At 37.5% G+C, this 17,569-nt stretch overlaps 1 protein-coding gene across 1 annotated transcript in view; it reads right to left on the minus strand.

Annotated features, from left to right (window-relative positions):
- Positions 1-376: 376 nt before the first annotated feature.
- LOC139139075 (cytochrome P450 4F2-like) overlaps positions 377-17,569 on the minus strand; it is a 29,361-nt gene continuing 12,168 nt past the window's right edge. Inside the window, exons 2-9 of the mRNA XM_070707809.1 lie at positions 13,704-13,845; positions 10,764-10,936; positions 10,360-10,481; positions 6,544-6,808; positions 5,990-6,186; positions 4,214-4,347; positions 3,612-3,759; positions 377-2,558 (exon numbers count right to left, since the gene is read on the minus strand). Of these exons, the coding sequence (XP_070563910.1) occupies positions 2,390-2,558; positions 3,612-3,759; positions 4,214-4,347; positions 5,990-6,186; positions 6,544-6,808; positions 10,360-10,481; positions 10,764-10,936; positions 13,704-13,845 (1,350 nt within the window). The 3' untranslated portion in view covers positions 377-2,389. The remainder of the gene's footprint in view (positions 2,559-3,611; positions 3,760-4,213; positions 4,348-5,989; positions 6,187-6,543; positions 6,809-10,359; positions 10,482-10,763; positions 10,937-13,703; positions 13,846-17,569) is intronic.

Here is a 17,569-nt window from a genome sequence, read left to right on the forward strand (position 1 = left end):
ACGATTGGTTGAAACACAATAGAACATGGGGGTAGTACGCAGAATACCTCCATGAGAAAAATAAGTTACTGGGTAATTCTTGTAAATGTGTAAATGAGTGAGATCATGTCGTCGATACTGTGCTGGTATTTCGTGGCGCCAGCATTGTTAGAGTCCAAACAAAGAAACGTCAGCTTGATCACTCGCGTCCCAGAACGCTAATGTATTGTGAGCGTGAAATTTTACTATTCTGTGCGCCAATTTGGAAGATTATGACACATGTACTAGTAGCAAAGGAATTTAAGAGGTCGCTCAATGGTGCTGAAATATTAGAGTGTGGTTGAGGTCCTGTGGTAGATAAAACTTTATGTAAGAGTTCTGATAGATGTTGTTTTTCGATCAAAATTATTTTAATGTGCTTTTTAAGTGAGGGTAGGGTGCATTAATATTACTCTGAAATAGAGACACTAGAAGTATCATGGTCTGTTAATGAATATATGTCGTGTAGATCGTTATTCTCCGGAGCTCACACAACTGCGCCACACACGAGTTATATACATGCTGCCCATTAGTTGCCACATATTGATATTTTCACTCTTTTTGGTTTAAATGTCAACAACAGTTGCTTGTTCTTTTCCCAAACCATGTTAAAATACACAGCCACGTTAATAAAGCTTGTACACTCAGTTTGTGCATGTGTAGATTGCTTTGTTATTGTAGACAAGTCAACATTTCTCTGCACTAGAATTCAAATATGAACAACAACAGTGCATCTTCCGTTAACAAACACTGTGTTGACAAGCTAGATAGTTGGTGTTTTAACATGCTTTGGGGAGTAGAACAAGAACTTGCAATTGACATACAAAAAGAAAAAATCATCACAAGTTACAGCAACTGGCCCTCTGATAGCGATGATATTTTCATTTAATAATACTAGATTGACCTGATGAAAATACAGATTATATGAAAAATCACATTGACTTTATTAAACAAGTATAAAAATGATCCTTCTGTCTGAAATATTATGTACATCATGCCCAAGTTACCCTTGGCTGATATGTCTGTTAAAATATTCTATAAGAAAAATCCTGGAACTATAGTTTGATAAATCGAGAATAAAATCCTGGACAAATGGATCTTAAGTTGGATAATGTGAATGTATATAAAAGGCGAAAGAAATCAGTTAATTAATACATTTGCTTTAAACATATTTTTTACTTTATTGCCGTTTATGGTTTTGTGAAAATGATAATTGTGGATTTTTTCCTAAAATTGTATGTGGAATTTTCACAAACATTTCCAAACACACCTTTTTTTAATAGAGATGCCTTTTACCTTTATAAAGCCTTTACACTTTTGATGAACATTGCCAGATGTGGCAGTTGTTGCACTGTTGGCTTTTCAATATCAACTATTGTATCTTTTTATGCGTCTTTAAAAATCAACTCGTAACAAAAGGTAATAGGAGAATGTAAAATATCTTCTAGGTCAAGGGGACACAGGCATCATATTTCGCTATTCCTAATGTAGGTTTTCTCTTAAGTGCTATTATCTGTAACTTTTGATGTATTTTCCAGTACTTTGCCTGTGTCTGTTCAAAAAGTTTCTTGTTCTTCTCCCAGACCCACATTCGCATACCTGGGTCTTCAACTTGTCAACAGCGCGCCCCATACGTGCAGTGTTGGATGTTATCTTTGACATAACTGAGTATTGGTCCAGCATAGAATTTATTTTTTCAACGTCAATGACAACATTGAATTGTGAACAAAATGCATCATGCTGGCTAATCTACTGCAAGTACTTTACATTTCAATATGCATGACTTGAGTGGAGAAACAAACGGTATTCCAAAACCAAATGCACCACTACACTTCGTTATCATACCAACACAAAGTATACATTTTAAATGCATATTTAAATGATATCAAATCATGCGACAATCTTATATCAAAAAAATCATATCTGTGTATATTTTGCAAACAAAAAGCATATATTTAGGATAATTGGGTCATTGGTTTTATCAATTCCTAACAAGAATGAAATTATTGTCAAATTCTATGTGCAATATGAGAGTTATTGAAAATTATATTGAAATTAGTGGAGCAAATAGAGAATCCAGAAATAATGCACATTCACCTTGAATTTATATTTTTTCATGATGCACTGTACCTTACAAACTTATCTGTACAGTGAATCTTTGCTTTAGCTTTGTTGAAATTTTTCTGATTTCAACAATTTCATATGTTTGTCCAAGTTTACGTATTAATTTGTTCCACAAAATAACTAGTGCAAATTATATGAATACAACAAGTCAAACTTAGATAGGCCTGAATGAGTATTCGTTAAACTCAAACAAAGAACAGTTAAACACTACATGTATGTAAGTGCCATTTGCGCTGGAATTTCTTGTTCATGGACGTTTCTTCACACACAGGTGCAAACCATCCACAGCTTGTAGAATTAACCCTAATATTGGTTTGACAGGTTTTTGATCATCAAGTGAAAATTCAAAGTGGTGCAGCAGTACGGAGAGAACTATCTTCATCTCGCTCATGGCAAAATTCTGGCCGATGCAGTTCCTGTTGGGAAAACAGCACAAAAATGCAAGATTGAGTGGAAACCCGATTTTCCGAGGCACCTTTGTATAGTTTGCATCATCACTTCTTGGTTGTTTAACCAGGGGTCCATATATCTTTCTTTCTCGACTTTGACTGTGCCGTGTTATATGTACGGTTCCTCTATCCTATACTGTAACTGTGTATTACACGACTTATGACTTATGATATTTAGATAACAGATGGGTATCATTGCTATTAATATAATCAGTAATGCTGATAGTAAACTTCAAATACGTCCTTAAGTCCAGTGAGAATACATCCTATGCTTTTCATGAGAATTTATTGTTATGCATAAACATGAAAAGCATTGTGGTATTTTTCATCAAATAAGATGACAGGCTATTGAAGAACCTCACAAAGGTAGTGGGCTTTTCCCTGTACCATTGGTCTATGAAATCATGAAGGGTATAAGCTTTAAAACTTTGACTGAAGGGAAGACTTTCATCGTAACATTGCCGTGGCATTTCTTGAATCTTATCCAACAAGCTATATGTCATCGGAATGTTTTGTTTGAAAAAATGTCAAACGTAGCCCGAGAATACATATTCACAAATATCTTGATACCAACACTCAAAAGATAATGTTAAATTTCCCATATGATGAATTCGATTTATTCGATTTTATCCATATACTCACTCTTTCCCATTCAATCTTCTGTAAGTATTCCCCATCCAAAAAAACTTCCAGCGAATCCCGGAACTAACATGTAGCAATCCAGGGATAATAAAAAGTAATCGTTTTTTCACCAAGTAAAATTTTGTAGATTTATTATGTTGATCTCATAACATCTTTAAAAATGTTGGAAATTCAAGTTGGTTGTGAAACTCCTTCCAATACAGATCCATAATCACATCATTGAAGGAATCGTTTGATCAGCACGTTCGTCGCTCTTGTACATCCATGGTCAAAAGTGAGATCATATCTTTCACAGAATTCAACTTGGCCATTGAAAATAGAACCTCCATCCAACCGACGGAGAAAAAGGCACTAACATGCCAATCAGCATCAACCCACCTTGGTCCAGCGGAGAACGGCACATAGGCGAAGGGTGACCTTTGCTCTGCGTTCTCTTGACGAAATCTAAACGGATCGTACACTTCTGGGTCTTTCCACACGTGAACGTTTCGATGTAAAGCGTACATGTTTATCCAGATCGACATGCCTGTTTAAAGAGGCAGACAAATCTCTGCTAAATATTTCGTGATACTGAGAAGATGACCAGATTGAATAAGAAAGTATGAACAATATCTTGAATACACATGCATATATTTTTTCACGCTGAACAGAGTTCATGTTGTGTCAGATATTTGGGTTTTTACACACTAAGAATGCTTGTCACCCAAGTTTCATGCACGAAAAGCAATCATCAGACAAATAATCTGTAAAAAGCGTCAGTTTCTAGATGTCTAGCGTTCTGAAACTCGAGGAACAGGCGTCCTTAGAAGGCAATGTGTGCAAACCTTTTTTTCCATTTTTATACTGCATGATGATTCTGAACAGTGCAGCTGCACTACTCTAGGAAAGCATGCAAGTGTAGTGTAGAGTCTCTCTCTCTCTCTCTCTCTCTCTCTCTCTCTCTCTCGCTCGCTCGCTCGCTCTCACATGTGGATACTAACGGATTGGAAACACTCTTCCATCTGGCAACTCAAGTGTTTTTGTTAGTTTCCGACAAATTTCTGGTACAGGTGGTGCTATGCGCAAACTTTCTTTGAGGCACATTGTAAGGTACGATAAACTGTTCAAGTCCTCCCTTACAGAAAAAATAACGGAATCATAAATATCAAAAAATAAAAGGAGGAAGAGAATGGACGAATGACAAGGAAGGACGGACAGTTATTAATAAGATGTTTCCAATAGGGTTCGAACTCACAACCTACGTGGGGGTATCTAGTCTCTTATCGGAGAAGTGGTGAAACATGGTACTGATGGTATTAAGGGGGCGCTGCACTCAACATAGCCTATTTTGCTCAAAAATCATTTTTTCGCAAATATTCCTTCAATTTCAATTAATTTGTTAACCCAAGATGAAAATATTGGCTGATTTCACCTTTTAGTTTGTCAAGCAGTTGTAAATTCCGGTATACATAAGATTTAATTTATGCAAATGAATGCAAATCACCCCATTTACCGGCTTGTTTTTCCTCCCAAATTCAAAATTTCCGAATTTAATTTAAGTAAAGAATAAGTAATTTAACTTCACTCGGGCGGGTCAAAGTTTCTGAAATTTTCACATTATGTTCTTTAAGTGCTGCATAACAAAATACCTTCTTTGTTTTGAAATAAAAGTCTTACATTTTGAATATGAGGCATTTTAATTTGGTAATCATGCTTTTAATCACTTTTTTGAGTGTCAGTCTTTCTAGACTTGCCATTTTAGAATGAGGAGAGATAATGCAAAATAAAATACTCGTTTGTTTTCTACATATTCTCTTCTGTCAGGTGAAATATTTTATTTCAGAAAATAGCTTCAACTTCTTTACTTAAATTACATTTATCGTTGATACAAAAATTGGTTCTTTTAGTTGATACCAAAATTGGCTCTTTTACCTTAAATATACACCCACTTCATCCTTAAAAAGAAAACTACTGCTGCCATGCTAATTTTAGAGTCTGCTGTTTGGAAATATATAGTATGAGGGGGTTTCCTTGTCATCTTTGATGAAAAATATATGCTTTGCAAAAAGGTGTGTTGGCAACATGCAGCTCCACCTTAATTTTGATGTTCATAATTATTAAGCTTAGGACAATAGTTTCAGCTTAGGTTCAGATGTGGAGCAGTATTATCACCCTGTTCTCTTACGAAAATATTGTCATTCACCATATTCTGCACTAATAACACTGTCCTTCGCCCTATTTTGCAGTGGAAATACTGTCCTTCAGGATATTCTGCACTAATAACATTGTCCTTCGCCCTATTTTTGATGAAAATATGTCCTTCGCCCTATAGTCTGTAGTGAAAATGCTGCCCTTCAACTCATTTTGTGCAGATAACACAGTCCCTCACCATACTCTTTAAACGTTAGTAATACGTATCCTTCACTAAATTCTGCACTAAAAATACTATTTCTATCATTTCTGTATTGAGAAATACTGCTCTTCGCAGTCCTTCACTGTTCTTCGTTTCAAATTAATAAATGTGGACGGTAAGCCCACTGAAGACCGCGCACGATTTTGCAGAAACGGTTGGCTGCAGTCTTAGTCTGTATCGAACACTCAACGATGTCAATGTGGGACTATCGAACTCTGATATACTTTTTACCAAAAACCCAGTAAAATGGGTATCAAACCATACGCCTCTTCCAACGCTCCATACATATTTTTGAGACGATCACATCATAACAATATTTCTTGGGTAATATGTAAGTAACAAGTAAACAAGTAAACGGACAAACCATTCAACATCGATGCTTCCTTTCTTGAGAAAGAACTCGTCTATCTCTTGCTGGCATTTCCTCTGATGATCTGGGTGTTTGGCCAGGTTGTATAGACACCATGATATGCCGCTAGCCGTGGTGTCGTGTCCTGCGAACATAAATGTGTCCACTTCATCCTGGATTTCCTCATCCGTCAGACCCTTGCCGTCTTCGTCCTGTCATTCATTGAAGTAGTATAACTGGCTTTCAAGGCAGCGAAGTCAGGGTGAAATTTAGCTTACAGTATTGCAAATAACTTATTCGCTATCAATACTTGCCTAATACGAACACTGTGATCAAGCGGTAAGTTTTGTTGATTATTGACCACTTCCACATTTAAGCACCCATTACCCCATGATATTTTTCGGGGGTGCTCTTCCTGTGTGGGTCTGTCCTTTAGTGGTAAATATACCAGTATGGTTTTGGTGATCGAGTGAGAATGAAAAGTAAAAACATACTTTGTCTTGTTTTCCGGAATTAATGTGTACGAGTATTCTCTACGATGGCATAACAGTATCACGATATGTTCTCACCTTAGCAGAAAACAGGATGTCCAGAAAGTCCACATATCTTTTGTCGTTGACCTTGCCTGTTGCCGTTTCGACTTCTAGGGCCGCTTTTCTCTCTTTTATAACATTTCGTGAATAGTTGTGCAAGCATTCCAAAGAGCGTCGATACTTCCTACCATCGGCCGTAAGGTTGTAGTATATAAAATCGTTGTAATGCAGAATATTAAAAAATCTCTTCAAGATGAGCTCTGAAACTTCATAAACTGCCGTCACATACGGATTGAATTCCCTAAATGAGAATGAACACATTATAGGAGCATGACTGAAACAGTCGGAAATCTTTTATCTACAGACATTTCTCCTTTCGCTAAAATACTCAACTCAATGAATGTAGACATAAACACAAGTACCATATGCAGATAGATATAGATACACACATTCAAGCACGCGTGCGCACATTCATGAATTGTGATTCATCAGTTCATTGTGTGGATGACAATTCCGAGTATTTAAGCACTAGTGTATTTATTCTATACTAGGAATGTGGCATTTATACTGTTCACATTTCTAAGAATACAGCAAGTCATGTCAAACTCGCATCAAACACCGGGACAGGACACATAACAAAGAAAGCAGCTATGAAATTTCCTAGCTTTCGCAAACAAAGTAGCATAAGGCTGATTCACAAATAACGGTTAGGGGGAGGGGGCTTGAGGAATCGCGAAATTGATTTTTTTTTCAGACCCCCCACAGTACCCTAAAAAAATTTCAAGTCCTCCACAAGTATCATATAGCTGCATGCTTATTAAAGATGAACACAAAGAAAAAATAAACATGTATTTTGCAGTTCAACTCGTAGAGCTATATTCCTGTAAGGTATTTTAAAAGCATCATTGGATTTTTTGGATTTATCAGTCTAAGCCTAAGTACTTTAGTTAATCCAACTCTTGCAAGGTCAATAGCACCTGCTGAAGGGCACACAAAATGACGATTATGAAAGAGAATGCGAATTGTGAATTCCTGGCTTCATTTTGCTAAATTGTGAAAAACTGAGGAAACTAAATATTTTTGCAGAAGAACTAGACATTTATGACGTAGATGTTGCTAAAATTGACAATAATTGGAGGTTAAATATTCAATAAAATTAACTTTCTAACCTCTAAAATTGTGGGTGTAATAATGGCAAATTTGGTGGAAAATAAATAATTCAATTCAGTTACACACTTTTTTGTTTAAATTAAAATCTTCACTTTTCTCGATTTTACTTTTGTGTTATTTTACAATGAGAATGTGAAAATTTAGGAAAATCAAGCATCATGACCCCCATCTTTTTTCATTAATATTATTCTCATATGCCAGAATTCAAAAATAGCGTCAATGATACTGTGCTCACATTTGGTCACATGTGGCAAGCAAAAGTGAGTGTATACACGATGTTTAATAGCTTCTATGGACCCTATAGCTTGTGATATCATAGTCAAGTGCATTCGAACAAATTTTAATGCGCTGTCCATTGAAGTATGAAATGGTTGACAATTGTTGCAACCGTTGATCACACACACTTACACAATAACATGCAACCTAGTACATCATAATCAGTGTTAATTCCAGGATGTGCCATTGCACAATACGCGCAATAAAACTTCGAATGGCCCTCATTTCACCATTTGATGCACCACTGAGGGCACATCAAACTGAGAGAAGAGGTAAGGAGTGATAGGTAGAGAAAGGGAAGGAGGTATTGTCTTTGTTTTTGTACTTTTCAATTATTTAGTTGTAATAGTTCGCTGTGTGATGATTGCCATCACTACTTTTAGGGACCTGGCTTTGTCATGAAATGTATATTTTTATTATTTTATCAACATCCACAAGATCCCATTCTGTTATAGATAACCATCTAAGCATTTCACATTTCGAAGCTGACCACATTTAATGTGGAAATTATTCAGTTAAGAGCTCAACAAATTTGGTCTTGGCCTCCTTGCGTGGTTTGGCCCATGGACAGTCATAAAGATATAATAACGGCTGGAAGTAATAATAAAATAGCAATATATACAAGCACTCAGGGTGAAAATATTGCATCAATATGCTTAAATAGAAAGGCAGATGAGCTAACATTTGCAGATTCAATCAACATTTGTTTACAATCCAATTATCCCAAATTAGTTCCAATCGTGTTGTTGTTTACATTTAAGAATAAAGTAGGTAATGAATACCACAAGCTTATCAATATCTAGCTCTACTTCACCGTCAAATGTGCGTCGCTCAGCTCTGTAAATCAGAAAAAATGATTTTTGACCAAAAATGGGAAAAATTGCCCCAAAATACAAATATGAAAATTTCACCAAAATTTTAACAACCCTAGGATTATGCATACTAAGTTTCAAGGCAATTAGACGAGCACTTTCCGAGAGGAAGATTTTTCTACAAAAAACAGGAAAAATTGCCCCAAAATACAACCATCAAAATTTCACTACAATTTGAACAAATCTAACCAAAGTCACCATAAAGAAACTGCATACCAAGTGTCAACCAAATCTGGCCTATGATTACAGTTTTAGCAATTAGCAGGGTTTTCCCTTTTTATCTCATTTGCATATTTTTGACACTGACATGTTCATTTGAACAGATTTAGATCTCCACCCTTGGTCCACCTGTACATCAAATACTAAGATGGTAGGTACTGTGGTTTTGGAAATTTTGATGAGGACGGACATACATCCGCATATACATACATAGATACATACATACATACATACATACATACATACATACATACATACATACATACATACATACAGACAGACAGACAGACAGACAGACAGACAGACAGACAGACAGACAGACAGACAGACAGACGCCGCCGACCTACTATATAAGCTCTCCTAGGGATATATACATATACCAAATGTGAGCTAAAAAGGCCCACTTGTTTGGGCTTTTTTACGAAAAATCATACATTATTAGATTTTTTCGAGATAAAAGTCATGAAATGTGACAAAATATATCTATATTTTGGAATTATTACCGACATTAGAACAATTCGATGGCATTAAAATGTTATTCATTTTTCATGGAATTACCTGACAAACTTAGGATTTGGAAAATGTTAAGGTAAAAGGGAACCAAACAATTTTCTGGTCCCCCCATAGGCAGTGCAAAACTTTCAACACCCCCCTTCCACTACCACCAAAATTTTCGAATCTACCCTGAATACCTGCGGCCTCCTCAAGGTTTTTGTGAACGCAGCTTATATAAGCCTTGTGTGCTGACAGTCATGCCAAAATACGGGCACATAAGCTTATTATCCGAAAGGGTACGGATTACCCCTATAACTCCCGATTTCACACGACCTCGCCGGTACAGTGTCTGGTACTCACATGTATTGAGCGTGTGCAAACCAAGATTGTTTTATCTATAACACAAACAACAAAGTCTCATCGAATCGATGTCGTCTCATTTGCCTAGTAGACTGATGGTCAATCATTTGAAAATTTATGCTTGATTCTTTATGATCACGACTGTACCCATTGAAGCTGCAATGTCTTAATTGAGACGTCAGTTTCAGTTGTTTGCATCAGATAGCACATTGTCGGTTGCTTGGAAACACATAAAGACACAGACACAGACACAGACACAGACACACACACACACACACACACACACACATATATATATATATATATATATATATATATATATATATATATATACATATATATATATAATATATATATATATATATATATATATATATATATATATATATATTCTGTAAACTCCTTACGTAAACTACACTTTTGATGAATAATTCAAATTTCAAAAACAGAAAATATTTACGGTTTTGTCTGGCACTGGCTATCTAAGCTGAATATACACTTCATCAATGAATGTAACGTCAGCAATCTTAGCTGCTGAGATATTTCAATTGAACCTTGGTCACAGAGACCGGACCATTTAGTCTGAAAAAGAATGACGTAAAATTCATGATGGTTTGTAATATTTCATGTAAGATGTGAGCTATTAGGGTAAAAATAGTGTAACGAGGTTTCAGAAAAACCTTTAATCTTATTAATGAATATCGATGTGGAGATTGAAAGGCTCATCAGATTAGTGTATTGTATCATTCATATCAGTGTGCAGAGTATGCGAAGGGTCCTCTTTTATACTGTATAAATACAGTGGATTACAACGGATTACAAGGGATAGCGTCCTCAAGTAAGGCATGTTATTCGCAAGCTTACCACCAGAATGCTCGCACTGTCGATGAATAGCTTCGAATACGATTTTAAAATTTGAAAATGGAAGCCTGGTGTGAGTAGTTTGCGGTTTCTCTTCCACTTGGCTCCTTTACTGATCACCAAGCCATCGCCGAGCCAGGGCTTAACAACTGAGCATGTCCAATCATTTTTAGGTTCTGTAAAATGTCGTAAGATGAATATGTGTAAGCTTATGTCAAGTATGCGTATCTCTGTCTGTCTCACTCACCTTGTATGTATGTATGTATTTTATGTATGTATTTTATGTGTGTATTTTATGTATGTATGCATGCATGCATGCATGCATGCATGCATATATGTATGTATGTATGTATGTATGTATGTATGTATGTATGTATGTATGTATGTATGTATGTATGTATGTATGTATGTATGTATGTATGTATGTATGTATGTATGTATGTATGTATGTATGTATGTATGTATGTATGTATGCATGCATGTATGTATGTATGTATGTATGTATGTATGTATGTATGTATGCATGCATGCATGCATGCATGTATGTATGTATGTATGTATGAGAGTTGCTCTGCAATTTCTTATTGCTGTAGGCAACTCGTTAAATAAGCTACGAGTAAAAGACTGCTTTAATTATTTGCTTCTAGCAAATGGTACTTGTAGAGTTTTATTACTAACAGGTCGTAAAGATCCTTGTGGATCGTATTCTGTTAACATATCCCTGATTTATGGAGGAGACAGGCAAAAAATACACTAGTGTACAGATACTACTAGGTTGCACTTGTAGGGATAAGATAGCGGATACCATCGTAGAAGTGTAAATCTTTCAACGGTTCAGATACCAATGTCATAATTAACAAGTCATCGTTGATGACACAGTCCCCAAATGTTAATGGGTAATTTAATTGCAAGTTCTCGGGGAGTCCTCTTCATTAATTACGTCTGTGATTAAAAATACTGCGATGCAGATGGGGCTTAATAGTCGAGAATGATTTCGTTGGTGGTGAAATATAAAACCAATGTAGGCCGCCATCCTAATTACAAAAGGTCATTAAATGAGTCAATTAGTAATTAATCGACAGGATGCTGCGAAACATTCTTGCATCCTATCATAACACCGGTGAGATTATCACCAGTACCATATTTCATAAAGTTATGCAGTGCTTCGGGCATTCATTCTGTATTACCCCTATTTGTAACAATCAACCCTATTTGTAACAAAACCTAATTTTCAAAGAAACTTGGCCGTATTTGTTTAAATCTTGATGAAATATGCATATTTGTATTTTTGGGAACGATTTTCTTTTTTTCCTCGTCGAAACTCATTTTTTCTGAAACTGCTCGTCACATTAAATTTTGTTGTGCAGTTCCTAGGGATAATAGGTCAACTCGTAAAAGATAATCAAGTTGTTTGTTATTTGTAGGCCTCTTATCTCTAATAACTGCACGATGTGAAACAAAGTGAAACAAAGTGATGTGCATATATGACATAGGTCAATGTCCTTGTACTAGCTTTGAATGATATTGGTGGAAATGTCTGAGTTATGGCTCTGTACACAAAAAAATCGTAACAAAATGGCCATCAGGCAGCCATTTGGTATGAAATTGTGAAACCAATATAGACATGCATATTTATGAGATAGGTCAATCAATGTCCTTGTACCAACTTTGAATAAAATCGGTTGATACATGACTGACTTATGGCTGCGGATATTGTTCGAGCCTTTTAATCTGAGTGTTTCTTTCCGTGTGTAGGGCAAATAGTAACATCCGGGTTCTGTGCACGAATGTCCTGGTGAATTCTTGGTGTGGGTTCTTAACAATCTCGATTCACATCGATTTACAAATTGACGTGCATATGTATAACATAGGTCAATGTCCTTGTACCAACTTTGAATAAAATCGGTTGAGATGTGCCAGAGTTATGGCTCCGTACATGAAAAAATCGTAACAAAATGGGTACATTACAATCATATTTGATCGTATCACAAAACAAATCGGCGTGCATATGTATGACATAAGATACAATCCTTGTACCAAGTTTGAATGAAATCACTCCAGGCATCTCTGAGATATCTGCGTGAACGGAAGACGGACGCACGGACATGACCAAACCTATAAGTCCCCCGGACGATGTCCGTTGGGACTAAAAATGAGTCGCATTGGCCGCTTTAAAAGACTGTTCATGCGATCCATGTCCTTCTGAGTACAACAACCCAAAATACTAAGACAATAATCAAAATATTGTAAAATGAAACTATTATAAAAGTGACGCCTCGCTGAAACCGGCAAATGCTTAATTCTGGCAAGAAGATACAGTTTGCCCTTTTGCCATCAACATGTAATGTTCATGGTAAATCACTCTGGATTTTACACCAAGCAATTTTTCACATTCTGCATTTTCAATATCCTTGTCACCATTGTTAATGTTCGGCAGCACTGGACTGGCCAAGTGCTACCGTTTTTGCCTTGTGGCATCTATGCATCAATCTACATGCGTGTATGTATGTACGCATAGATATACACACATACGCATACCCCTCCACCCCAATGTAATGTTTGATAGTGCTTAAAGGGGCAATGTCGACCATTTTTCATGAAGTTTGCTTGATACGAGATACTACTCATATTGTTTGACACGTTGAAAGATAATAAATGAATGGGTGACCATGCACGTATTCGATCCCGATTTTAGACACAATACATGAAACCATGGGGAAAATGAATTGGTCAGGACTATTTATTCATTTTTGCGATGGTTCATTTATTGTGTCTAAAACTGGGGTAAAATATATGCATGGTAACCCATTCATTCAGTGTCTTTCAACGTGTCAGACAATATAAGTAGTATCTCGTATCAAACAAATTTCATGAAAAATGGCCGACTTTGTGTCTTTAAAGCTCTGTGCAATGCTTGTCAAATCTAGGATTCGCCCTTATTACCTGCGGTCGATATAATTGCCTTAACAGTGTCGGGATGGGTGCACATGAATCCTCCACTGAACGGACCATGCCAGACAGGGAACCCATATTTATATTTATTTGTCCAATCAACCATGACGTCCAGGTATGTCTTTGGATCTAACTGAAGCAGAAGTGAAGGAAAGACGTAAGTGGTGGGTATTCAAAGTTTCATTACACATCGTATTATTAAACCAGCTGTAGAGAGACGAATTCCAGTCCTATTGAAAATCCCAAAGTTGTCGACTTGTTTGCAAAAATTACGACTCAATGCTGCCGTTTGGAATGCTCGCTCTGTAACTGGAAAAATTGGTGCCATTGCAACAACCCTGATTAACGATGATTTGGACATTTTTGTTCTCACCGAAACATGGCTCAAGAATCAAGCCGACCCTGCAATCGCTGAATTCAACTCGGCCATTAGCGGATATTCTATTCACCACCAGTCTCGCTCTAAACGTAGAGGAGGCGGCGTCGCTGTAATTGCCCGTTCTAATCTACGTGTTACTGAGAAACGAGCAGGTTCATACCAATCTTTTGAGTGTTTGGAGCCAGTCTTTACGTGTTATTACCATCTACCGCCCACCGAAATCGCAGAAGAATAATTCAACCGTCAACGAGTTTCTTGCTGAATTTTCCACTCTACTTGAGTCTGCTGTACCGTCGCCCGGCCATCTTATCATCGCTGGCGATTTTAACATTCACCTGAACTCGCCCGACACAGTCAAATTTATGAACCTGTTGCACTCGATGGGGTTACATCAATATATTCTCACACCGAAAAATAACAAAGGCCATGTTCTAGATCTCCCAATTACACGTTCGACAGATGAGCTTGTTCACTCGGTGGATGTATCGAACTTTATGAACTCTGGTCATAGTCTCATACGGTTTGATCTGAATCTTCGACGCCCTGCACCCAAAAAAGTGGTTTCGCGTCGCGATTTCCGAACTGTTAACATGGACGTCTTTCAAGATGAAATCTCTACCAAGTTGTCCAGTCACCCACTAGATTTCGACGCTGAAGCCATTTCTACATTTTATTGCGACACCGTTACGGAGATATTCGACACTGTAGCGCCGATTAAGAAGAAAGTGGTTACTGAAAAGGTACGTGCTTCATGGTACTGCGAAGAGCTACTGATGTTAAGAAAGAATGTGAGACGGCTGGAGTCAAAGTATCGCTCAACAAAGCTTGAGATTGATCGGCAGATTTTTCTGATAAAGCGAATTGAATATTTTCGCCGCTGTGACGTATTAAAGGCCGACTACCATCGCGCTCGCATCCAAGAGGCAGATGACAAGTTGTTTAAGATCGTCTCTGAGTTATCTGATACGAAAGCTATCAACGCTAAAGCTCTACCTAGTGAGATTCCATCGAAGGAACTACCATCAAGATTCCTGAGCTATTTCAACTCCAAAGTTGCCAAACTTCGTGAAGGCCTCATTAGTTACAGTACCGACACTGGCAACACCTTACCATCTCATAATTTACCAACTTTCAGTGAGGTGTCTGTGCATCAGGTTCGTACTCTTATTGAGCAGGCAGCTCCAAAATCATTTGATCTGGATATCCTCCCGACAAACTATATCAAGAAATTCGCCTATGTTCTCGCACCGTTCATTACGCATCTCTTTAATGCATCACTATCATCTGGTGTCGTTCCCAGTCATTTTAAATCTGCGATCATTCGACCATTGCTGAAAAACCCGGACCTTGATCCAAACAGTCTGAAGAACTACCGACCTGTGTCAAATCTGCCATTTATATCGAAATTACTTGAACGGGTTGTTGCTTAATTTGCAATCGAACATTCACCTGGCTAACCATCACTGTTAAGCAAGTTCCAAAGTGCGTATCGCGCTCACCACAGCACAGAGACTGCCCTTCTGCGTGTGCATAATGACATCATGCTCGCTCTCAACGAAAAGAAAGATGTTCTCCTTATCATGTTGGACTTGTCTGCTGCCTTCGATACGGTTGACCATGATGTACTCCTTCACAGACTTCAATTCCGTTTGGCATTACTGGAAAGCTCTATCATGGTTCGGATCCTATCTCAACAATCGTAATCAGCGTGTAAAGATAGACTCATTTACATCACCCAGTACAAATATGACATATGGCGTCCCCCAAGGTTCTGTTTTGGGACCAATTCTCTTTACACTGTATACAGCGCCACCTGAAAACATCATTGTCAAGCATGATTTCAACTATATGTTGTATGCGGATGACTCGCAGATTTATGGTGTGTGCAAGAGACCTGATGAAGTGCAAGTTTCTCTTGAGATATGCGTAGATGAAATTCGCAGGTGGATGAGATCCAATATGTTGATTCTCAACGACAATAAGACAGAGGTGATTCAGTTTTCGTCACGCCTGAGATCAGATGCGGTGAAAATTTCCAGCCTTAGGATAGGCGAGTTTGATATTGCCCCGTCCACTTCAGTTCGCAATCTTGGTGTTAAGCTCAACAACGACGGTTCTGCTTCTGATCATATTAGCCATGTCTGCAGGAAAGGTTTCTACGCACTATCTAGAATTGGCAAGATCCGCCCATTATTGGACAAACCTACAACGGAAAAGATGGTTCATGCATTCATTACGTCTCAGCTTGATTATTGTAATAGTCTCCTGTATGGTGTTAATAAGACTCAGCTGGATCGCCTACAATCACTTCAAAATGCTGCGGCTCGTCTCGTCTCACGGACTCGGAAATTCGATCACATCACACCTGTTCTTATTGATCTGCACTGGCTGCCTGTTGGTGCTCGCATCAAATTCAAAATTTTGTTAACTACCTATAAAACCATTCATCGCTTCGCACCACTTTATTTAATTGATTTGCTTGAAATTTACACCCCAGTGAGAGATCTCAGATCAGCTGACTCTTTGCGGTTGGTGCCACCTCATGGAAACTTTAATAAGCATATGGGCAGAGAGCATTCTCTGTTTGTGCACCTGCTCTGTGGAATTCGCTGCCGCCAGTGATTCGCAACGCCAGATCTGTTGACTGTTTAAACGTCTTTTAAAAACTCATCTTTTTAATCAGTGCTATTTGTGATTGAGTTTTTAGGATCATCTTCTGTATGGTTTTTAACTGGGACTTTTTAACTGGGAATTTTAACTGGGACTTTTTAATTTATTCTGCTGCTTTCATAATGTTCTTTTTTATCAATTTCTTTTGTTTATTGTACGAGAATGTTACAGGTGTTGACAGATTTTGACATTGTTTGTTTTCGTTCTCTTCTATTGCTGTTGCTGGTTTTTAGTATTTGTTTGTTTCTTTTTTTAAATATGTAAATCGCACTGAGACGTATGTGTAGTGCGTGTAAGAAATAAAATTATTATTGTACTTGGGCCTCAGCCCAAGTACATTTGTTTTCATTCCGTGGGAAAAAACTCTGTAAGGTATAACCATTTCTGGCTGAGACCAGGGAGGGCAAAATGTCTTGGCTTCATCTTTCTTGGCATAATAAATGGCGTAATGATGCTAACTTAATGGAAGTGCTGCTCTCAGCCAGTCATGAATAAGTGAGATGTGAATATAAATGCTTCTCTATCTGAGTTTTTGCCACAAAATCTTCTGAATATAATCAAAATGTGCATCGAAATGCAACAATTAATGCACCTCCGTTTCCTAAGCGATGGCACGACCCTTGCTACACCCACTGGACGAGGCCAAAGTGGGAGGGGTAATTTCAGTTTGGTCGAACAGGAGGGCTCGAGACCAGAATTTAACATTTAAACTTGAAACATGTTTAATCACTGACAAGATGTGGACTAGTGTTAATCAACTGAAAGTTTGAAAAGGAAAGGTTTTATATCCCGGACACAATGAAAAACA

Source organism: Ptychodera flava, chromosome 8, assembly GCF_041260155.1.
Source record: "Ptychodera flava strain L36383 chromosome 8, AS_Pfla_20210202, whole genome shotgun sequence".
Lineage (NCBI taxonomy): Eukaryota > Metazoa > Hemichordata > Enteropneusta > Ptychoderidae > Ptychodera > Ptychodera flava.